Source organism: Cryptosporidium ubiquitum, assembly GCF_001865345.1.
Source record: "Cryptosporidium ubiquitum isolate 39726 chromosome Unknown contig_13, whole genome shotgun sequence".
NCBI classification, from domain to species: Eukaryota; Apicomplexa; class Conoidasida; order Eucoccidiorida; family Cryptosporidiidae; genus Cryptosporidium; species Cryptosporidium ubiquitum.
In genome coordinates, this window is record NW_021639819.1 from 202,622 (window position 1) to 226,186 (window position 23,565).

Genomic DNA, 23,565 nt, shown 5'->3' on the forward strand with positions numbered 1-23,565 from the left:
AAATTGTGTTTAATAAATATGCCTATACTAGTCGAGTGTTATTTACATTGTTAGCTACTTTTTATTTTTTTTTTCTTAGAAGAAGAGTCATCGTCGTTCTCTGCCACCTCAATAATCAAATGTCTGCCGTACAAGTGAGTATGTTGGAACTGTTCTAATGCTGAAATAGCCTCTAATTTCCCAAGAAATTCGACAAAACAGTATCCCTTGTTTGTTCCATCTGATTTTTTTGGGATTCTAATAGAAGTCACTGTACCCACAGAGTTGAATAAGGACATAATGTCAGATTTAGTTGCTTGGAATGGAAGATTCTTGATAAGAAGTTTATTTGATACATTTTTTACTCCAATATCGTTAAGCTTGGTTCCGTAAGGGAGTGAAGTGTTACTAACCACTTGAGAAGTTTTGGAGCTCTTAGAGATTTTGAGTTCCAATGTGTGTCCATCCAAAGTGATTGATTGCATCCTTTTGACACACTCTTTGGCATTTTCGTTTGTTTTAAATTCAAGGAAACCATAACCCATTGATTTCTTGATAATATTTCCATCAGAGTCTGAATGAGACTTCATTGTAATTGTAGCTCCTTTAAATCCTTCAACTCCCTTAAAGAGATTTTCAAGAGCTTTTTTTGTAGTCTCAAAACTCAAATTCTTGACAAATACGTGGACGGCATTTGTATTGTCCAAATCTTCGTCATTTTTCAAAGCTTCTTTATTCAAAAGTATATTTCCCGATTCTTTTTGTTCTTGGGTTTCTGTTTCTGAGACAAACAAACAAACAGGTGCCCATTCTACGTATAATGGAACACTTTTGAATCTTTTAAATGCCAATCTCTTAAAAGCAGAGTCTGCTGAGGACTCGTCTAAAAACTGTACTATCGCAATAGTTTTGCTTGGACTTAAGCATAATCTGTTGATTCTACCAAAAGGAGAACAAATTTTTTGAAGTTCAGATAATGTTACTTGCTCTGAAGGTAGATGTTTAATGATGATAGTATCCCTGCTCCTTTCTGTATTCTCAACTCCCTCAAATTTTAATTTTGCTGAAAATATATCACTTCCTTCCACCTCAAAAGCTCTAACAGAAATTCCCTCTTTTTTTAACCACTCTTTTGTGGCGGAAATCACGTGAGTTTCCATTAAAGATACTCTAGAGGCTAAATCTGGAGCTTGCACATCAACAATTTCATGTTTTTTAATATCCTCATTATCTATAAAAGCATTAACTGCTGAATTCCCACTAATATAAAGCAAATTCCAAGTTTTTTTGTCTGTTGAGGATTCTTTTTTCTTGTTTAAAGCCTTGAGTTTATAATTGGAGTGTATTATTACATTGGATTCGTTTAAAGAATCAGTAATTGTTTTTGTTGGCTTATTGAAAGCTGGAGACACTCTTAAGACTCTTCCATGGAGAAGAGATAAATGAGCTTGAGATAAAGCAGAAATTGCATGCTCAGAAAACTCATATTGGACAAATCCATATCCTTTTGAAACTCCAGAATCTGGTGAACGAATAATACTTACTGATTTAACCTCACCCCATTTGGAAAAGAACCTACTCAAATCTTCTTCTGTTGTAAAATAGGAAATATTTAGCACCATTAGTCTAGAAGTTTCAACAGGAGATGTGGCTATTTGCTCCCCAATATCGACTACTTCCTCAGGTTCCTGATCATTTTCCGAGTTTATATTAGATTCAGATAATAATTCAGAATCTGATACGTTTGTACTGGAGTTATCATTATTATCATTAGATGTTTCATGTTTAGTTTCAGACTCTAAATCTAAATCTGACTCAGATTCAGAAAATTGTATATGCTTCCTTATATTTGAAACACCAGCTTTTGTAGGTTTCACAATTTCACTTGAAACTTTGCTAGAATGATCTTTCTTAACGGAGTTAATTTCACTATTATCCAAAAGATCTGCGGAGTCTAACCAACTCTTGTTTGAGTTCTTTTGAGAAATCCATTTCTTAAAGTTTTCTTTCTTCGAATCATCTTCTTTATTTAAAGTTACTGGTTCCTTATCAATAACCTGCGTGTTTTCTTTAATATTATTCCTCTTGTTATACTGAGAACTGCCAACGGAATATTTACTCCAAGGTCTGGGAAGTAAATCTGAACCTGGAGGGAAGGCATACTGGACGTGAATTCTAGAAGTATCAATAAATGTTCCATTAAAGTATTCTAAAGCTTTTTTTGCATCTTCTTCAGAATAAAAGCCAACAAAACCAAACTTCCTGCTAGATTCTACTTTTGGATTGCTCTCTGACCTTTTTTTAACTATTTTGACATCAGTTATATTGCACCCAATCGAGGATATATGATCTCTTAATCTTTTTTCTGAAAGATAACTTGGAAGATTTTTTATAATTATTCTAGATGAGCTAGCTTCATCTCCTGTATTACCTGCAAAAATGTTCGTTGTCATTCTTCCAAGACAAATTAATCAAGGATTCGTCCAACTTTTTCTTTTTGTTTTTATTTCAACTATAAATTCTTTCTATACCGATATGAAATTTTCCCGCTCAGTCCATTGTGACGTGAGCGCCAAAAAATGAGCATGCTTAAAAATTGAAGTTTGAAGAACAGAATAAATGAAAAAATGATCAAAGAAGCTATAAATGAAAAGGAAGGCTAGGTATTAAAAGAAAAAAGCTCATCTGAGTTGTTGAAAATGTGCGAGTTCTTAATTTTGATTCTTCTTCGTTTTAGTTCGGTTCCGTTAGAGGATGAAGACTTGTTTTGTCGTCTTTTGGAAGTGGGTTCAGAGCAATTGGAAGTTTTGTCAAGGCCAAGAAGTTTTCTAACTGCCATTTCACCTCTTGTAGTGCGAATAATATCCTCCAAATTCATTCCTTTCTTATGAATTAGAGATTTCCATGTTTCCTTAATATCATCATCCATCTTAATTTCTTCGATTCCTACGTTTTCAGTTAAGGGGTAAAGAACAATTCCTTTTAGAGAAGAGCAGGACTCACAGGGCCTTTGAGATGAGAGGGGGCAACCTGTTCCAGTTGAAGATCCTGTACTCGCGAGTCCCCCATTCTTACATCTAATTCTACCTGCTATTTGTTGTTGTCTGAGACACCTAACTGCTTTTTTGCACATTAAGTTTCGAATCCATCTCTCCATGCTGGGATTTGTCTAAAATAAAGTTAATAATCAACAAAATTCTACAATTTACACGAAAATTTGATTCGATTTTAAGGGTACTTACCTTCAATAGCTCCTCATCGATTAAAAGACCATCTTGATGCTGCCTCACAAATGCCAACAGAGAAATCTCACTATTTAGCTTATCATATGGAGATTTATAACTGTATTTACCTGTTGCCTGGTCCAAAAATACTCTGTCGTGCAAGTGTATTTTTGTCCAAAAATCACTTTCTAGAGATATTTGTACTCCATCCTTATAAAGTAAACTATGTATTTCCTTTCTTCTTAATGGAGTTGCATTTGACTGCAAAATATTCAGTACTTTGTGTATTAAATATGAAAACGGTTTCTCTTCATTTGACATTTACTTATTTTTTGTATTAACCTAACAATATTTTTCTAATAATTAAACCGATTTAAGTAGATTTTGGCGGGCTTTTCCTTTTTATTTTACTATACCTAATATTATTTTTACTGAAATAAAATAATGCTAGCCTAAGGGGATGGTTCCAAAATCTTCCAATATGAGTTTCTTTTCATTAAGGTTCATTATTGGTAGATATTGAGGGTTTTTAGTTATTAATTTTTGTATGTTTCTGAGCTAACCTTTTATTCTTTAACTAGAACAACTACAGAATGCAGTTGTATTTTCAATTCTATCAAGATTTTTTCTATAAATATAATGCATACATTTTGTATTTTCTATAAAATCTTCTACAGAATCTTAGTAAATATTTTTAGAATAAGTTGTCCTCGGGTTATTGTGTAATTGTCAATAATATAACTAATCAATCTTTCATAATTACATTAGACATTGAAAATAAAATATGAAATGGGAAATTTAATTAAAGTATATTACACTCTTATATATACTTTGTAAATAGGTTATTTTTATTTATACCTTATTCTAATGTTAGATTTTATACCTGGTTTATTTAAATAAGAGAGTAACTTTGGAATTATTGTACAGATAGATTCTTAATACTTTATTTATAACTCTCATATTCTTTATTTTACAAATTGTTTTCATCAAAATAAATAAATTAATAACATTTTTAATTGTTCTATTTACATCTTTCAATGAGTTAGGTGGATATTTTCCAGATACAAATTGTTTTGGGTAATCAGCAAAATAGCAACAAATCATGGGATTTTGCTTTTATTACTAAGACTTTCACTTTTCTCACCATTTAGATTTTTCAATATGTTGCTATGCTTGATCTATATTGGTTCCACAGATATTTTTATTAGGAACCTAACAATGATAATAGTTATATTCTAGTCAACATCTTTTTTTCTAATGAAAGTTTCAAAATTTACCCCAAATTTTCAAAGTAGAAAGTAATACGGTTTACAGAGTAAGTATAATAGATAATCGAATTATCTCCACATTCTTCACCAGCTAAGCCATTATTTGGTTCTTTTTATCATAATTAATAGATATCTATGAATCAAAAAAATGATAAAATTTCATTGAGTGGTAATAATGATTTGAAAACATTTCATTAGATGAATCTGGACAAATAGGAGAGAAGTGGATAATATTAGATGTGTGCAATACAAAAAAGAATATTTATTGTAAATCACTAGAAATTCAGAGGTCATTGATAATTCAGGATGCCACAAAAAACTGAATTTTTGTAATTTTCCTCTCAAGAACTAATTTATTAATTATAATTAATATTTATGTTTGAGCGGGCAACACATAAATGCATGCATACAAAAAATAAGTTTTTTACATGGCAATTTTCCTATTACTTCAATATAAAATAAATATTTATTTAAATTAAATACTCATTTGAATTAATTTTTTAGTTAAGTTTTTATTTAAAATTATTTAAAGTTTGAATACTCAAAGATAACTTGAATTCGTCATCTTTACAACAAATCTTAGATAATTATACACTAACTTTCAAACTAGTTTAAAAGAGTGTTTATTTATCTTCATTATTTGTTCTCTATTTTAAAATTCTTGAATAATATCATTTTGAAAGTCTTACATGACATTCCCCACATATTCAGGCGGGCAGTCCCGTCATTATTGTTAGATATGGGTTATTTTGTAGTGTTTAAGAATAAAAAATTTGAAGATCTTGGATTACAGGTTAAGATATTTTGAAGGATTTCTGGGATTGTAGTTGAATCTTTCTTCCAGTTCAGCTACAACACCAATTCAAGATGACTGAAGATTTGGGGGAATTTTTAGTATTTAGAAGGGAGAGTGGGAAAATATGTTTATATATGGCATTAAAATTTGCACTGACAACTATTTTAACAATACTGATAATGCTTTCTCTATATCATTTTCGAGATACTAATCACTGGATAGAAAGGTTTTCCGTAGAAGTTCAAGAAAACACTATTATTACAACAACAATTTCTACCTTAATCATTTCACTATTAATGAGTATTTCTGTCCCTATTGAACCAATCCTAATATCTATGGCGTTTTTCACTTCGAGGGTTAATGACCCAACTTTTGATGTAATTTTAAGTTTATTTATATGTTTTAATGCCACACAAATCAGTACTTTCTTGACAGTTACTATTTTCAGATGTTGTTTTCTTGGATATTACAAAGAAATGACTCACAAGTACACAATTTTTTCTGCATTCAACGAAGTAGCCAAGGAAAAAGGGATTTTACTAGTGGTTTTAATTAGACTCTCTCTTTTTTTGCCATTCGTTTTGAGCAATTGTTTATTGGGTCTAACAGATATTTCAATCTCTAGTTTATTTATAGGAAACTTAGCAGTTATCCCAGCCCAAATTTCCCTAATCTTATTTGGGATTTCAATTTATGACAATAAACGCATTCAACAAGAATTATACATCACTTATATTCATCCTAAATACGCACTTTTATTCTTTTCACTCACAGTACTTTCCGTATTAGTACTTATCTACATCGTATTTCAAAAGTATCGAGAAATTACTCAGAAAACTGAGTTTCTTTTGAAAGAAGAACATCTTTCTTCTGTTCCCTTCCATCAAATTGATAATTTGTAATATACTTCTGAAATTGAGCGGGAAGACATGCAATTTATTTGAATACATCTGCCTTATAGATATTAATACTAATGCCAAATAATGCTCTATTAATTTGATTACGCCTATGAACTCTTATCACCTTAATATTTTCTCTTTAATTTTGACTCTCAACCAATCGATTTTGCTCGTCTGACTCTCCAAACCTAATATGCCAAGTGCTCTGAAAACACCAAATCTCCGAAAAAGATTTACAGATAAAATTCCATCAAAAAAATTATTTATATACTTAGACATTCTTAAAATAAACACTAAAGCTAATAAAATATAATTTCAATGATATTAAAAAAATATAAATAAATCTTAAATTTGCTATTTAATAGGTCCGAAAGCAGGGAAAATGAGAGTTTTTTTGTAGAAATGGTAAGGTTTCTTTTGAGAAAAGCAATTTTCTTATCAATTTCGCAATAAAAATTTCTTTATTTGCACAATTACTTAAACAGATTCTTGAAAAATTCCTCGTTCTTTTAAAAAAAATCCCTCACAATAAAGTATCATTATAAACCGTATCTAATTGATGAAACGTAAACTAAAAAACCTATCCCAAGTTCAAGTCACATTAAAATACCTTTCCCAACTGGAAAATTCAATAAGTTACTTAAATAACTCATACTAAAGAAAATAATCTGGCCCCACCATTAATCAACACATGTATTCCCGCCAAAACTCGAAATGTTTCATTTGGCAATCCAACTGTATTTCTAAATTCATCAATACTATTTCTAATTCTCTGAAGTTCTCTTGTTGTTAGTTAATTCCTTCTATAAGATTAGATCAAGATTAGAGCCTTAAAAATCCTGAAAAAAATTAAAATTATTCATACTTTTTTCACAATTCTGTTGAGGGAAATATAATTAAAACATTTTCTTCCCGCCAAGACTGATCTCTCTTCTCATCAACATCTACCTCTACAATAATCATATTGCGTGATAATTTATTTTTGCTCAATTTAATGTAAATAACTTCTTATTTAAACAAAAATCCAATGACTACTCAATCCAAATCCAAATCATGTTTTTCCAATTTATTAAAGAATATAGCAAAATGCATCATTTTTGCCATATTGGCTATTGTATTGGCAATTATTACGATACCACTCATGCTATATTTTAATGATAATTTATACTTTTTAAAGCATATAGAACAGATCTCAGGGGACAACTCACTCATTTTTTTTTCATTAATGTTCCTTGCTTTTGTATTATATTCCATAATTCCCATGAACTTGGAGCCAATTATTGCAATTACTTCATTTTACTTTTCCAAAAAGTTTGGATTCTCATCTGGATTAGTGTTATCCACATTGAATACATTTCTCGCAGTCAATTTAGGCTCAATAGCAACAATTTTGTTCGTTCGTTTCTTTATTTACCCATATTTTAAAAAGTCTCCCGAGATGACGTTCAATATTTGGTCGGATTTAACAAACGAATATGGGATTATACTTGTCATTTTATTAAAACTTACATTTTTCCCAAATTTTATTTCCAACTGTTTGATTGGCTTTTCAAATATTTCTATTACGGAGTTTATAATTGGTAGCTTAGCCCCCTTACCTCGATACTTGTCCATATCAGCTTTTGCATCTAATATAAATAGCATTAAATACTACGGATTTATTTTATTAAGTTTGAAGTCACATCCGTATCACGAAGTGTTATTTACAACTATTTCCTTTTTGTCACACTTGTTTTTGCTTGGTTTATTTTACAGAAGCTACATTAAAATCAAAGACAGAGTTCCTGTTCCAACTGAAGAAAATATTACTAATCTTCCAAATAATACCAGCACACTAAATTCCGAGATCGTTTAACTTTTCCCGCCTTCCAAATTTAATACATGTGTGCATGCAATACATTAAATGTTAGTTTTTTTTTTGTTAAAAAAACAATAAACAAAAATAAATAGGAAAATTTATTCATATTTCATTCTTTACATTATATTAGATATAGACTAATTTCATTACCAAGTTATTTCAATGTTAATAATTGTTTGTTTACTAATCTAAGTTTATCTTGAATGTTAAATGCAGTAGAAAAGTTCGTTCATGACAAAGTTCCTGTTTTCTGTTGGAGGAATTTGTGGGAAAAATGGAACTAGTGAGTCTTGGCTCCCAATATATAAAGTGTTGTAAATCCTCCAATAGACACTTCTAACTTTTTTTGCTGGGTGGAAGAGTCCCTGTAGTAAATAGCTTAGGATAACTCCCGGACCCAGAGCCACTCTAAAAGCATCTAGGGCTTCATAAACTGCCTGAACGAGATGGGGAGAGTTCTCAAGGACATTTGGCCAAAGAAAGTTAAGTAGATGGGTCAAAGCATCATTGCATCCAGTCCCTGCTACTCCTAGAGCCAAATGTTTACATGCCCAGGCTGCTGTTTGTCTATGAACCTGGTCTCTATCTGTAAGAGCCACCTCCAACAAAGGGGTCAGAGCATATATGTAGTCTTTAGACATAGTTCCAATGTACTCAAACATAAATGAGAGGGTTTTTAAGACCCCATTCTGCACATTAAGATCTGGAATTCTGTACTCATTCATTATGGCTGGAAGCACTGTGTAAGGCATACAAATCTCTGAAATAATGGCAATAGCAATAGTTGTACAGACTCTAAGCTGTCTTTCTTGAACTCTTAAGTTGTTTAGCAAAGTTACCAAAACATCTTGTGGTCCTATAGTCTTTGCAATATAGCCAAAAGTCTTAACTGAGGCTCTCCTGATTGACTTTTTGTTTGCCTTAAGACTATCTAAAAGGTCAAAGCAAATTCTGTCCCATTCTTTAGGAGATACAAGGTCTCCTCCTTTTTTTGCACAACATCCCAAAAGTTGAATGATATTTTCTTGTACCTTTTCGTGTCTATTTTTCAGAATTGGAGTTAATCTTGGAACCAACTCTTTAATTGGAGGACTCAACTTTTCCACTCTTACTTGAGTAACTATTGCATGTAAGGCGCCAATTATACTCCCAAGGACCTCTGGGTACTCTTCACCCAAATATTCATACAAAAACAATCCAATATGAGCAATCATCTGTTCTTCTTCGCATTGTTTCATAACTACAATTATTTGAGCTATCAAATCTGCAGCTGTCTGTCTTGCTCTTGGAGATGGAGTATTCAGACGCCATCTAATTATAGAGGATATTTGGGGCAAGTATTGCTTAGATCTTGTTCCCAATAAAGTCAATATTCTTCCTACATGCTCCACTACAGAAGTATCTTCCTCAGCAGAACTTTCCTGAAAAATGTACAAAATCCCATCAACCAAGAGTTTTTCTAGTCTCTGTTCCAAGTGGATTACTTGGACATTCTCCATTACATTTCTAACAGCTTCCAAGGCTTGTATTCTAAATGTTTCACTTCCATCTCTAAGAAATAGCAGTAACCCATCCAAAATAGGTTCCAGTCCAACTTGTCTAGATAGTAGTACAGTTGTATTCACAACTAACTTAGAAGTTCTCTTGTCAAGGGAGTTACGGGAGGTCCAGAATTGCCCAAAAAAAGGTCCTAATAACTTTCGCTTAACAAATTCTGACCCAATTTCCTCCACTGAGACACATTGTCCCAAGACTCTCAGTACTATTCTTTTCATCTCATCGTCTTGGGAACCAAATTCCCTTACTAGGACTGGAGAAATTTCCTTGATGTAATGACAAGCTTGATCTTTTTCCATAATAGAAATCATCTGTCCCATAGCTTTTAAGTAGCTGGCTAAGTTACGACTCCGATACTCTGAAATTCCCTTCCAAATATGTCCCAAAATTGGTTCAAAAGCTTCTATACCATAAGGGGATGAAGCCTCAGCTAATGATGCTAGAGAGAGGGCAGTAATCACTCTTACCTTTTGGTTTTCATCATTGAGTCCATGTGAGACAATTTGTACCAGACTCTTTAAATGAGGAAGTATAGAACTGCCATGCAAAATAGCTATTTGTTGTACTATTCTGATTCCAGTATGTCTTGCCTGCCAACTCTTTTTGCTTTGGCAAACCGCCTGTAAAAAGATAACCAGGGATGGAATCCCCATTGCTGAAGCCAAGATAGCAAAGGCTTTGGCTGTTGTGTTTCTCACATACTCATCAGGATGATCTATATCAGGCCTCATTGTTGCAATCATAGTAGCCAATCCTACAGCCTTGGCAAGATTTGAGATGATCTCCCTACCTTCTTGACGTGCATAGTAATCCTGATCTATTAACATTGGTTCTATTACCACCAGGATTTTGTGTACATAGGGTTTAACTTTATCTCCTAGACGTTGAAGGACCCTATCCAAAGCCTTAACTAGGGTGTGTCTTTCTTGCTCTTCCAATGTTGATTGCATTAACAAAGGAAGGAGGCTATTTAGGATGATTCCAGGCCCCTGATCACGAGCTGTCTCCACTATCTGTTTCATTGCCTTTTTCCTCAGGATTGGAGTCCCGTTTTTTATTTTCAAAAGTAAAGTAAGTACTAATCGCTCTTTAACTTCTTCAGGAGAAAGATCATCATCAGAAACAGTGGAAAAAATTTTTCCAAAGAAATGGAAATCTTCTATCCTTAATGACAGCTCACCAAGTTCTGAGTGAAATACCTGTCTCATGAAACCTTGTTGAGCCATATCCTTTGTTTCTTTTAATTCCTCTGGATAGGCTTTGTTTGGTTCAGGAATCTCATAAAGGGTGATTTCGGGTTCCAAAAGTTTTCTTTTGTTCTCCAAATTAGCTCTTCTGAGGTTCTCGTATCCTTCTGGAGGTTTCACGATTTCATATCCTTCTGATGGAAGAATTTTGTCCAACTCCTGATCAGTATACTCTTTTTGAAAAGCAGGATGGGGTTTCCTCTCTTCATTGACACTTTTCTGGAGAGATCCAGATTCCAAAGATTGCTCAGAATTTTGAATTTCAACCTTCGCCTTGCTCTCCTTGTCCATTTCCACCTCACTGGTGTCCCATCTTGACCTCTTTTGGTCCAAGATCAAGGAAGTACTAACCTTTTGTTCTCCTTCAGAAACAATATCCCACCTCTTCTTGCGTCTCTGAGGTCTTAGTGGAGCCTTTTCTTGCTCTGGGGTTTCCATTTCCCCCCCTCCACCCTCTATAACAGGCCTGTTCTGTTTGTCCACCTCATCTGACATTTTACAAAATCCTAAAAACTCCACTTAAGAAGTTCAACAAAAGGGGAGAAATGCGTATTCTAAAAGCCCCTTTCCTTCTCAATCTCCTTCTCCCTTAATCCTGGGAAAAAAGGCTTTAGAATTTTTCTTTTAATTATTACTATTTAATGTTTTTTGTTTTGGCGGGTTCAATTTCAAGTCAAGGGGTCCGAATTAATAAATAAAGCTAGAAAGTAGGAAGAGGTAGAAAAAAGATTAAAGAATATTCAAGAAAACTAACTGGGTCTCACTCTAAGTTGGTTTTCCTTCCAAAGCCAAACTTATTTTGTGTAGGAAGACGATTATATATTTATAGGACGAATAAATGTAGGGCGGGAAAAATGGGAGAAACAATAACAGAAGGAAAAAATGGTTGATTTCCAAATTCACATTTAATAACATATAACAAAAAAATGTTTTATTTTTGAAGCAAATGTAACACCTTGGGTCTTAATGCTCAGTTTTAAGAAGATTCTATGCAGGGAACTTTGTCAGAATGATTCAATGTAGATCAACCTTTGCAAACTAGGACTTGAGCTGGTTTCGGAGTCATTACCTTTTTCCAAAAAGACAATAGAAAAAGATTTTCTTTTCAAAAATCAAGAACTCACTCACTGATGTGTTTGATAACTTACCGAAAACACTTGCAAAAAGCATCCTGGGCTGTGGAGGTGGACTGAGTGGGGAAGATAAACATATGAAATCAATCTAAAACATAGTGAGGTCTCTAGATAGGGAAGTATCACTAAAAAATAAATTAAATTTTGTAAGAAAAAAGATTCATTTTTCTAAAATTAGATAAGTTCACTTATACCCTGCAATTACATGGGAAGATAAATCGTAGCACATACCCCACATGGCGGGAATGTGCCATGGCGCTCCCCACACCTAATTTGAAGTAGAAATTGGAAATCGCTTCGAGATATGAGGTGAGAGAAGAAACCAAAGTAGGTAAACAGGGGAAAATTGTTAGATTAACAAGGCTTTTAGAACAGTATATGTGTAACAATGCATCGGCTCGGACATTTTAGTTTGTTTTCTAGATGAATTTGTAAATTGTGAGTTTCAGCGCGGATGACTTAAAGATTAGATTCTTTTTAGGCCAACAAAACTCGGTTAGCACGGGAGGAAAAGAAGAGAACAAAATGAATAGACTCAATAACCTGCTTTAGGTTACTAGAAGAAAAGAAGAAAGTTGAGTAAAAATAGTAACATTTATTAAACTACTTAAAATCTATATAGTCCCAATCCCCCCTGACCCGCTTCTATAGTAATCCATATGGAAGCCTGATTTCTGCTTGATTTCATACGTAATTTTTACTTAAAAAGTGGGGTCCGTCATTGAATAGTATAATTTCAAGTGTTTTCCTTTGTGTGGAATAATTGGAGGTATAATTTGATTAATCATAAGGAGTATCTCATAAATAAAATTCATTAGGATCTTGGAACTTGAGGTAAGTTAAAAGTGAGATCCTCAGGAAGAAGTGTTATATTATTTTCCATCTGTGGGAATACTTGATAGATGGTAATTCATCGTGGTTTACTTTTAACTTTAGGATATCTATATTAATTGATTTCTTATTACCATTAATAATATAAAAGAGAATGAGAGAAATTGTTCATATTCAGGGAGGACAATGTGGTAACCAGATTGGTGCTAAATTCTGGGAAGTCATTTCTGATGAACATGGGATCGACCCTGTAAGTTGAGTGTTAAAAGCAATTTAAGATGATTTGAACTAAATAATTGACTTTTTTTTTTTTAAATAAATTTTCTTTCTTTCACGCTTTTTTCTAGACTGGTACTTACCATGGAGAATCTGACTTACAGATGGAGCGTATTAACGTATTCTACAATGAAGCCTCAGGTGGTAGATATGTTCCAAGAGCAATTTTGGTAGATCTTGAACCGGGAACAATGGATTCAGTCAGAGCTGGTCCTTTTGGATCTTTGTTTAGACCAGACAACTTTATTTTTGGGCAAAGTGGAGCTGGCAATATTTGGGCTAAAGGTCACTATACTGAAGGAGCTGAACTCTTGGATGCAGTAATGGATGTAGTTAGACACGAGGCAGAGTCTTGCGATTGCCTACAAGGTTTTCAAATAACTCACTCCTTGGGAGGTGGTACTGGATCTGGTATGGGAACTTTATTGGTTGGAAAGATTCATGAGGAATTCCCAGATCGCATTCTTCAAACATTTTCTGTATTCCCATCTCCAAAAGTATCAGATACTGTAGTAGAGCCTTACAATGCAACCTTGTCAATTCACCAGTTGGTTGAGAACTCAGATGCTGTTCAGGTAATTGATAATGAAGCTTTGTACGATATCTGCTTTAGAACATTGAAGCTTACCAACCCATCTTACGGAGATTTGAACCATTTGGTTTCGGTTGCCATGTCTGGTGTAACTTGCTGCCTACGTTTCCCAGGTCAACTTAACAGCGACTTAAGGAAGATGTGTGTTAACTTGGTTCCTTTCCCAAGATTACACTTCTTCATGATTGGGTTCGCTCCTCTGACCTCGAGAGGATCTCAACAATACAGATCCCTATCAGTAGCTGAACTAACCCAACAAATGTTTGACGCCAAAAATATGATGTGCGCCTCAGACCCTCGCCATGGAAGATATCTCACAGCTAGTGTGATGTTCAGAGGTAGAATGTCAACGAAGGAGGTCGATGAGCAAATGCTTTTGGTTCAAAACAGAAACTCATCTTACTTTGTTGAATGGATCCCCAATAATATCAAGTCATCAGTCTGTGATATTCCTCCAAAAGGATTAAAGATGGCTTCAACATTTGTTGGTAACTCTACTGCTATCCAGGAAATGTTCAGACGCGTTGCCGAACAATTTACCTCCATGTTCAGGAGAAAGGCCTTCTTGCACTGGTATACTGGAGAGGGAATGGATGAAATGGAGTTCACTGAAGCTGAAAGTAATATGAATGATTTGGTTTCTGAATATCAACAATATCAGGATGTTCCGGTTGAAGAAGACGAGTATCCAGATGACGAACATAATATTGAAGCTTAAATTTCTTGGATACAAACTATCAGAAAGCTTTTATAGGGCCACAATTAGTTTTACCCTTTTTCCAAACATCCATGGTCGGGGGAGTTTACCAGATTCTGCTGCCCTATTATACACCTGTTTAGCTTGAAAGCATAATTTACTTAGAACCTTTGTAGAATTCCGGAATTTCTCGCTCCAGACATCACTTAGCAATGATGTTTACACATTTTAAACATTAAGCTCATCCTTAATTTAATTTATTTTTTTTCTAATAGTTCTCTGCTGTTTCTACATGTGTGCATCCACATTGTGCATGCATTTATGCAATCTTGTCAGCATACCGGTGTTCATACATTGTGGGGAAATTCAATAGGAAAATTGCATGTGGACAATAAATAAGAGATACTAGAGATTAGTAATTAATATTGAATTAAATCAAATATATTTTATCAAGGCTTAGCTATAAAACGACATCATAAATCGAATTGTCTTCTTGTTTATTCGGTTCTTTCTCTTCATTGTTACTTTCTTCGCAGCTCGTTACGGATTTACCCGAGTTTTTGGCTTTTGAAGTTTTAATTGACTCCAGAATTTTCTCAACCCTATAGTAATCTTTTTGAATTTTTACCACCTCTTCTGAAGGAACATTATAGTTTAAGTTGTTAAGGTGGCAAAAAAAACCTTCAATTTCGTTATTTACCTGTAAATCTGGCTTAGATTTCTTCTCTGTTTCCAAATTTGAAACCATTTTTTCCACTTCCTCTGCGTTTCTCTTCTTGCTGTTCTCCATACTGGTTGGGTTAGGGTCATCATATGCCCACCTTACAGTAATTGGCTCTGTCTGACCTTTGAAAATAATTTGGTTCTCCATTGCTGCCTTAGCAAACTCTGCTGATGATCTTAAAAAATAACGAATAAATGCAATGTTTTTACTTGGAATCACTCTTATGTAGTCTACTGGACCCCAAACTGAGAACTCCCTCTTTATTACCTTATTTACTCCCTCCAAGTAATTAGTCTTTGACCTATTTATATAAAGATCTCCCACAAATATTGTTCTACACTCTTTGTTAAATGAACCTGTCCCAGTCATATCGTCTTTGTGTTGGGCATGTCTCTCTCTCCCAAACACATCATACATTGGAGAAACCAATGCATCATCCTCCTCTGTAGGAATTCTGTGAAAGTATTTGCATTTTGACCCATTTACACAGGCTCCTTTAGCAAAATAAAGACAAAAATGGCTCTTGGTACTTGGATCTTGGTCTGCTTTTGTCCAACCAGAATCTTTCTCAGGAACACATTTTGTTTTAGATGCTAATTTCCCCCTCTTATCGTAGTCAAATTGATACTTTCCATACCATATATTATATAGTTCTCCTCCCTCCTTATAAGCCAAGTTACTTTGAAGAGAACCATCGCTCTGAGCTCTTGCTGGCCGTTTCAGTTCTTCCACTGTTGGTTTCCTCTTAAATTCGACCGGAACTTTGTCCATTCTTTTAGAACTTCATATTTATTTAACTTCCCTATTTCTTTATTTCACCTTAATATTAATATTATCATAATTTTGGCGCCAACAATTATATAATTATTTATTTCAAATTCAAAAGATAAACTAAAATATATATAAAAAGAAGAAATTTACCTGAAATTTAATATTCAGGAAAATCAAAATCGCTTGTTTACTAATATGGAAGGACAAGTTTTATCTTCTAACTTTGAGAATGAAAACCAAGCAAACACTGAGCTTTGTGGAAACAATGGCCAAATACCTTCACAGTATTATGTGGACCTATTTTATAGCCAACTAGCTTATTCATATTATGGGTCTCTGCATTTTTACTGGCGAGAGAACTTCTGTAGGATTATCAAAGAAAAAGGCCTTTTAGTTGGAAGTAGAGAACCGCTAAGCATGGGTTTCCATGATCCACTTGCTCACTTGACTGAGAAAAAAGTTACTAGTTTAACCAATATATGTTCAGATTCTAGTCAGGATTTGGGTCCAAAGATACATTTAACTGCTTCTGTATTTTATAGAGGGGACCCCGACCATATTCTATTAGCTCAAGCCTATGACAGCTCTATCCCAGATCCCAAAGAGTGTGATATTACCACTGAGTTCTCTCTAATTGCAGAGTATGATAGCCAAAACAAGGAATTTTCCTATCCAGGGGAGAAAAAGTACTCCATAAATCCTTGGGAAAGATACCACATTTCAATATTGATGAAGGCAATCTTTGTGTTCATGTTCTTCGATGTTTCCAAAGAATTTTACATTATTTTGATTTCTCTTTACTTTTTGTATATTAGAGGCTTATTTGATGGCTTACAAGAACTAATTGAGAGGATTTCATCAAACCAGCCAATGGATACTACCCTCGCGGAATTGAGGAGGAGGAGAGCAGAGATCGAGCTTGAAGCTCAGATAAATTTCGAAAGAGAACAAGAACTACTTATTAACTCAGAACTTGACCAAATTAAGAGCCAAACAAAAGAACAAGCTGGAGACCAGGAAGGCTTAGGACCCTTCTTATCCCAGATACCTTCTCCAAATGAGATTTCTGAGGATGTCTCCTCCAAGATAACCCCACCAAATGAGGAATTTGAGGATGGTTCCTCTGTGATCTCTGCCTATGAAGAAACTCACTTTTTGGATTCATTGGGTGTATTATCTCCAAATGAGGTCCTTAATATTTCTCAGACTCAAAATATAAAGGATCATAGTGATAATTCAAGGAAAGAAGGTACTACAAATGTTCAAGAAAGTGCTCAGGAGGTTTCTGGAGCTACACAGGATAACCAAGTTCAGGCTGTCAAATATTTAACATGTGTAATTTACCAAACTATAGGTATGTACATCTTCACCCTGATGCCATGGTGGAATCCAGACCCCACATATCTCATCTAGGTGGAACTATTTAATGATGCTACACTACTAGATATGAATAAAGCTATAGTAATTCTCTTCCCCTTTCTACAAAGATTTGTATATTAGATATACATCATAAATTATTAATGTATAGAAATATTTATATATATTATGTAATTATTGCCCTCAGTAAATTTTCCACTATTTATAGTCAACTATTTCGCTCTAGTTGTCTTACTAGTACCTTCTATTTGTTCATTTCCTCTTTTGGTCTTTCTGCATTTCTTAGCCTTCTGAAAAACTCAGCCTAAAAGAATTCAATAAAAATTTAAATTTTGGCGCCAAATTGGAATTAATAAAAGAGCCTACCTCCAATTCCTTGCTTGTTATACCTGAGCATACCACTGCCTCCTCATCAATCTGGTATTGGATGAACGGCTTAACCATATTCATCTGTTTTATTACTTCAAGAGATGCTGGATCACTTTGGAAAGTTAAATTCGAAATTTAATAGTTGAATGAGCCTCTGGATTCCATGATATTCTAGTATATAAGCCTCCCTAAAATTTACTATAAAAGGCTTTCTTAGCAATTCTTACCACTTCACCCACTTAATGGCTCCATTTAACTCAAGATAAAAAACCCACCTCTGAATAAATAAGCCTCTCTGGCATGTAACCATTTAATCAAGAAAATATAAAAATTATTAATAATTAAAAAAATATTTTATTTCTAAATTGACTAATTATATAAAAGTAATTATTTTTAGTTTGGCGCCAAACAGGCCAAAAAAAATGCATGCATTTAATTACGTGGTGTGGAATATATTGGAATTTCGCAAACTAATGGTTGAAAAAAATGAAATAATCGGAATTTTCATATTAACTCATGGGGAGTTTCCAGAAAATGGTTTATCTCTAAATATTTTATTAAAATCTTGAGAAGTTTGGAAGGTTTTTGAAGACAAAGTGCGATTAATTTTTCCAATATCATCATGATTATTCAAGTTAAATCTAACAAAGTTTTGGTTATTTTTGAGATTATTAACATTTTCAAAACTTGATTTATGAGAAGAATTCTCATGAGTTGATTTCCCTTCCGAGTTAGATGTATTGAAAAGTTCTCGATCTTTAGAATGATTTGATGTCTCATTGGTTTTCTTGTCTTCATTACTTCCATGCTTATCATTATGGTGGTAGTCATGATGATTAAGATTTTTGGCCTCCATATCTGATTGTTGGATGTGAGTAGATGTATCTGTGAATTTATCACTTTCTTCAAATATATTATTTCTTGAGGATCTACGCTTGGAATGAGAGAGCGCACCAGAATTCTTTAATGATTTGGGGCCTTTAGAAGACTTTGGAGAAGTAAACCTCCTTCTGTGTCTAACAATTATTCCATCTAGGATTTGCCTCCAATATTTAAGTGGCTTCTTTTTTGTATGGTTGTAAATTGAGTCTAACCAAATTTGTTCACTATCTTTGCTTGGGCAAATAAATTTAATAGTAGTCCTATCGGTATTATTGCTGTTATCATTTTGGTTGTTATTTTTATCATTAATAGGATGACGATTTTCTCCATATTCGAAACCAAAGTAATTCTTATTCATTGAATTATCGTTCTTTTTTGGTGATTCTTTTAATTTTGGGGAAATTACGTAGAATCTGGAACTATTGCTTGGATCAGAAGAATCGGTCAAATTTATGGGCTCAATAAAACATTTCTCTTGTATAGAATACTCATCCAAAAGCAAATCATGTGAAAGGTTCTTCTCAAAGATTTCAGGGGAAGTAATATACAATCGATTTTTCGTTAAGGCTACAACTTGTAGATTCATCGAATCAAATGAGGATCCAATTACATTTAATTTCTCAATTTGAATAACTGAATCTTTTCCTATCTTGAGAATTGACGGTATCATAAGCTTTTCAAGAGATTTGGTTTTTTTTGCAGAAAGTTTTCTATCTAATCTAATTGACATTACATCTGGTAATTCAATTTCTTGCTCTTCGTAATATTCTCCTTCATCATCCTCGTATATAATTGTTTGAGTTAGTTCGTGATGGTCAGGCTGAACAGAGATAAGGAGTTTCTCTCTGGCATTATTTGGTATCTTTGGAACTACATCTATAAATGCTTGCTCTTCAGTGCTTCCTAATGGATTCTCTGTCAACTTAGATTCGGACATTTTCTGATTATTTCTTTTATTTGCAAGAGATTTAATGCATAACCTAGCTGTTCCAACTTTTTTAATACAAGATTTAACATCCAAATCCTCACCTTTAAGCATTGAAATCCATTTTTCAGCTGTGTTAAAATCTGGACATGAGAAAACCCAAGAATCAATTGTATTTCCCTTAATCACATTACTAATTTCAAACCCATCTTCTATAGGTTTCAATGAATTAGCAGTTGCACCTAAGAATTTGGATGTTTCCGGAGTAATGGAATTAGAATGTATGGATTGTATCCTAATGTTTGATTGACGTATATCTGCAACAAATAACGAGTTCTTGGGCTTTTCTATTTTTCCAAGGACTATTGGGATATCAATTCTTTCTAATCCTGGAGATATAGTAGGTAATGCATGCTCATTCATCCCTCCCTTAATTGAATAGGCTTTATCCATGATTTTGGAATTTTGTTTTTCAGAACTACTTGCATCATAAATGACAATAAATGGAAAACAATACTTGAAATTAATTTTAGTAAGTTCATCATCCATTTTAAAAACTTCAATACCATCATCTTTTTTAGTAAATATACATGCACCCATTAATGTACCACTAAAATGCACTTGTGACTCATAGAACTCTTCTGTCTGTAACTTTTCTTCTTTTGTTCTTCCTAAGGCTTCAAGTTTCTTATCTCTACCTATGGTCATAATTTCAATATCTTTCTCAACAATTTCATCAAATTTTATGTCTCCATCAGAAAGTGCTCTAATAATACCTAAGTCATCAAAAATAGACTTATTACCTTTAGAAGTAGAATTATAAGCTTCATTAGGGATTTTAAAACCGTTTGGATTCTTATTCTTTGCATTATTTTGCTTCCTTGATTGATTATTTTTCCAATCACGTAGTCCCAACCATTCTTGCAGTTTTGGTCCAGTTTGAGCTGCCTTTGCTTTTGATTTTGCCTTATTTTTTGGATCAAGCTTTAATGAACTTTTTGGAGCAATTAGAGGATTCTGTATATTTTTCAGCCTTTCATGCTGAATCATCTTTAGTTTGCTTGTAAATATTTTATGAACCTTGGCCCTAGCAGCTCGTTCATTTTCGGAGTTGCTTTTTGCATATACCTGAGCATTAATTTGCCCAATATCCTCAACTACGGAAATATCTCCAGAAGCAATCTTGGTAATGGCATCAGATAATTTCATTGCATGGTCTATATGTTCCTGAGTGTATTTGTTTGTATCATTCAGTACATCATCAATGATTTCTGGAAATAAATTCCAATAAGGAACACTCAAATGTTGAAGCTCTGGAACCAATACTCTATATGAAGGATCTAAAGTGCCTTTAACAACATTACTAATCTTAACATATCTATTCAGGGAATGGCTTGGGGATTCCTTGGATAGCTGAAGTATGATACTAACTTCACCACAAACAGTTATGAGCATTTCTTTAAGATTTTCACAACTTTTGCATATGTCTTCTCCTCCACGATTAAGTTTGTTTGCTAATAAGTCAATCTCAGTGAATAAAAGCTGTTCTTCGGATGCTATTGCTCTATTTAAAGACTTCTGTGTTTCTTCAACGTTTATTAAATTATTTTCGAAAACAGATTTACGCTGTTCTGCTAAGGCTGATATTTCTGAAATTTTTTGTGACATATAAAACGAAGCTGCATTCAATGATGAAAGAGATTGCAGAAGGATTTGTCTTCCTCTTGGAATGGCTTCAGCCAATGTTAATAATAGGTGAGAACCATGACCATCTATAATTATACATGTTTCACATATCAGCATATAATTACAACTTGTACAACAATAAGTTAATTCTTTATTTTTATGTCTCTTACATAAATTCTTTCGCTTTTCCTGAAGGCTTTTTGCTGTATCTGTTCTAGATACTGACAAATGATGCACTGATATAATGTCGTGGTAACTACCTGCAGATACATGGTTCATATGCGCACATGAAGCACAGTAGAAACACATACATGTACTACAATAGAGTGTACTTTTAACAATCCAACAGTGCATACATAGTCTATCATCCATGTTTATCTTAAATTCACCACTAGAACCAAACTGCTCGAACAGCTTACCTATGCTGTTATTTAAATTTGCTACTTTCACATCCTGAAGATTTGTATTGTCCTTAGCCGTTGCATTTTTGTTTTTATCGAGCATTTTCGCTTTTCCTTAATTTTTGTAGTTTAGTTTTTTACCCAATTATTATGGATTAAAGTATAATTTTAACTTTTAATCTTTAAAAACCGGTTTTTTTCGTTTCAGACCTTTGAAAATATGATTGGGAATTGCAGGTAAATTCGCGTTCCAATAATTTAAATTGCAGCTCTATTGTACTTATCCAATCCATAAATTCCAAATTTATTACCTTTTAGATCTGGCTATTTATACTCAAAATCCCTTTGTCCCAGTTCTTTGATTAGTTATTACTTAGCATTCACTTTGATGCACGTCATGTCTACTAAGACTTGACATTTAGTCTTTGACCAAAATATTAAAGTAAAAATATACTGAAGGATTACAAAAACTGGCACTCTGATTCAATCAAACCAACTTTGTCAAAAATTACACATACATATTTTCCAATTGGAAGTCTGTTGGACTTGAAAACGGTCCACCTCAAAATTCTCATATTGTGGGGAATTGGAGGATTGCATGCAATAATGCTTCCCGCGTTTTCTTCGTGCACTTTTACAATATTTTCAATGAGAATTCGATTATGAGGTGAAAGGAACCAATTATAGTCGATCTCAGTTAGAAATGCTCTTGTTGGAGGAGGAATACTGAATGTCCCAATTCCTTCAAAATGAACACTCTTCGGGTAATTTATATCGCATAAAAGCTGATTTGAACAGTAGTTAAGGACTGCATTTGTTTGTTTGATAGATTGTTTAGCTAGTGAAATGACTATTGAGGAAATATTTAGAATTTTGGATACATACCTAATGAGTCTTCCAACTATAAAGACTTTGCCTTTAATTTCCTTGTAGTAATTATTTGAAAGTTCTTGTGCTTCAATAAAGTTGTGAGACCCCAATAATGATGTAATTGGGTCAATAACAATTAGTTTAAGTCTTTTTAGTTCTTGTTGTTTAATTCTTGGTAGATCGCACAGTAGCTTTTGTAGCTGGAAACAATCATCTACAGTCACTATACAAATATTTGAGAGAAGGAGTTCCATGTTGTGACTGATTTCTGTTGAGTATTGTGAGTTTTGTGTCAATTCAAGTTCTCCGCACAATTTTTGAAAACATTTCTTCATGAAAATTGGGTCAAAACTATTATCAGTTGTTTGAATATAAATAACTTGATATGGCAAAAACTTTTCTGAATCTGTTTCAGAGTTTAAACTTTCTAATGATGAGTTAAACATGGTATTTGATATAATCCAGTGCACTACTCTTCTGATAACCGGTAGATCATGGCCAAAAAGTTCGGTTGTTTCACCGATGAGAAGCCCACCATCAAAAAAATCCATAAGTATATCAGATCCTAGGTTTATATGTGATCTAAAGTTTTCATTCTGGGCCCAGTTTGCTTTTGCCACCTCTAATAATGTTTTACCTGTAATGAATCCAGTTTCAATACCAATGCTACCTGAATTAATTTTTTGTTCCTCAGCATCGACATTATTTGGAAAGCACGTGATTTTTTCCCTACATTTTGAATAAATTGTTACCTCTTGAGAACTTTTCAGCCCTTTTTTCCTTAGGTTATCTAATAATAGTTGCGGAACTGTTTTGATCTCATTTTTGATAAGATGATTTTTTGTTTCTTCATCAAGTTCAAGTACATCAAAGAGCTCGACTTTATTTTTACTGGGACTGAGATTGTCAGGCATTGAGTAGAGATTAAATTATTTTTACCAGTAATAGATAATTTTACTCTCCCAGATAAACGCACACATATATTTATATTATTTCAGTTTTCCAAATTCTACTTAAGCTTTGGAGGGAGATGGGGGAATGGTAAAACTTAGCCAAAAGTTATAGAAAAATTACCAGTTTAGAAAAAAAAAATCAATACATAACCAAAAGTGACAAAATTATTTTTTGTCTAAAGAGATGCCACTAGGTGCACGAATAAACACTTTCTGTCCACATGTAAAGCCAAATTTGCATGGCAGGTAC

At 33.5% G+C, this 23,565-nt stretch overlaps 10 protein-coding genes across 10 annotated transcripts; 4 read left to right on the forward strand and 6 right to left on the reverse strand.

The window, feature by feature from the left end:
• Positions 1–50: 50 nt before the first annotated feature.
• cubi_02601 (splicing related protein) lies at positions 51–2,432 on the reverse strand (the record flags this gene model as incomplete). Its single annotated transcript, XM_029019612.1, has 1 exon — positions 51–2,432. The coding sequence occupies one exon, from the start codon at positions 2,430–2,432 to the stop codon at positions 51–53; it is 2,382 nt and encodes a 793-aa protein (XP_028874732.1).
• A 206-nt stretch (positions 2,433–2,638) lies between these two features.
• Positions 2,639–3,524, reverse strand: cubi_02602 (uncharacterized protein; the record flags this gene model as incomplete). Its single annotated transcript, XM_029019613.1, has 2 exons — positions 2,639–3,148; positions 3,222–3,524. 2 exons carry the CDS (start codon positions 3,522–3,524, stop codon positions 2,639–2,641), a joined length of 813 nt encoding a protein of 270 aa, XP_028874733.1.
• A 1,877-nt stretch (positions 3,525–5,401) lies between these two features.
• On the forward strand, positions 5,402–6,169 carry cubi_02603 (uncharacterized protein; the record flags this gene model as incomplete). Its single annotated transcript, XM_029019614.1, has 1 exon — positions 5,402–6,169. The coding sequence occupies one exon, from the start codon at positions 5,402–5,404 to the stop codon at positions 6,167–6,169; it is 768 nt and encodes a 255-aa protein (XP_028874734.1).
• Positions 6,170–7,193: 1,024 nt separating this feature from the next.
• On the forward strand, positions 7,194–8,021 carry cubi_02604 (uncharacterized protein; the record flags this gene model as incomplete). Its single annotated transcript, XM_029019615.1, has 1 exon — positions 7,194–8,021. The coding sequence occupies one exon, from the start codon at positions 7,194–7,196 to the stop codon at positions 8,019–8,021; it is 828 nt and encodes a 275-aa protein (XP_028874735.1).
• A 209-nt stretch (positions 8,022–8,230) lies between these two features.
• On the reverse strand, positions 8,231–11,323 carry cubi_02605 (splicing factor 3B subunit1-like HEAT repeat-containing protein; the record flags this gene model as incomplete). The annotated part of the gene is made up of 1 exon (XM_029019616.1): positions 8,231–11,323. The coding sequence occupies one exon, from the start codon at positions 11,321–11,323 to the stop codon at positions 8,231–8,233; it is 3,093 nt and encodes a 1,030-aa protein (XP_028874736.1).
• Positions 11,324–12,946: 1,623 nt separating this feature from the next.
• Positions 12,947–14,378, forward strand: cubi_02606 (beta-tubulin; the record flags this gene model as incomplete). The annotated part of the gene is made up of 2 exons (XM_029019617.1): positions 12,947–13,042; positions 13,140–14,378. The coding sequence occupies 2 exons, from the start codon at positions 12,947–12,949 to the stop codon at positions 14,376–14,378; spliced, it is 1,335 nt and encodes a 444-aa protein (XP_028874737.1).
• A 439-nt stretch (positions 14,379–14,817) lies between these two features.
• cubi_02607 (cell cycle control CWC2-related protein) lies at positions 14,818–15,852 on the reverse strand (the record flags this gene model as incomplete). Its single annotated transcript, XM_029019618.1, has 1 exon — positions 14,818–15,852. One exon carries the CDS (start codon positions 15,850–15,852, stop codon positions 14,818–14,820), a length of 1,035 nt encoding a protein of 344 aa, XP_028874738.1.
• A 195-nt stretch (positions 15,853–16,047) lies between these two features.
• cubi_02608 (uncharacterized protein) lies at positions 16,048–17,265 on the forward strand (the record flags this gene model as incomplete). Its single annotated transcript, XM_029019619.1, has 1 exon — positions 16,048–17,265. The coding sequence occupies one exon, from the start codon at positions 16,048–16,050 to the stop codon at positions 17,263–17,265; it is 1,218 nt and encodes a 405-aa protein (XP_028874739.1).
• An 847-nt stretch (positions 17,266–18,112) lies between these two features.
• cubi_02609 (B-box zinc finger domain-containing protein) lies at positions 18,113–21,595 on the reverse strand (the record flags this gene model as incomplete). The annotated part of the gene is made up of 1 exon (XM_029019620.1): positions 18,113–21,595. The coding sequence occupies one exon, from the start codon at positions 21,593–21,595 to the stop codon at positions 18,113–18,115; it is 3,483 nt and encodes a 1,160-aa protein (XP_028874740.1).
• A 358-nt stretch (positions 21,596–21,953) lies between these two features.
• On the reverse strand, positions 21,954–23,276 carry cubi_02610 (uncharacterized protein; the record flags this gene model as incomplete). The annotated part of the gene is made up of 1 exon (XM_029019621.1): positions 21,954–23,276. One exon carries the CDS (start codon positions 23,274–23,276, stop codon positions 21,954–21,956), a length of 1,323 nt encoding a protein of 440 aa, XP_028874741.1.
• Between the last annotated feature and the right edge of the window lie 289 nt (positions 23,277–23,565).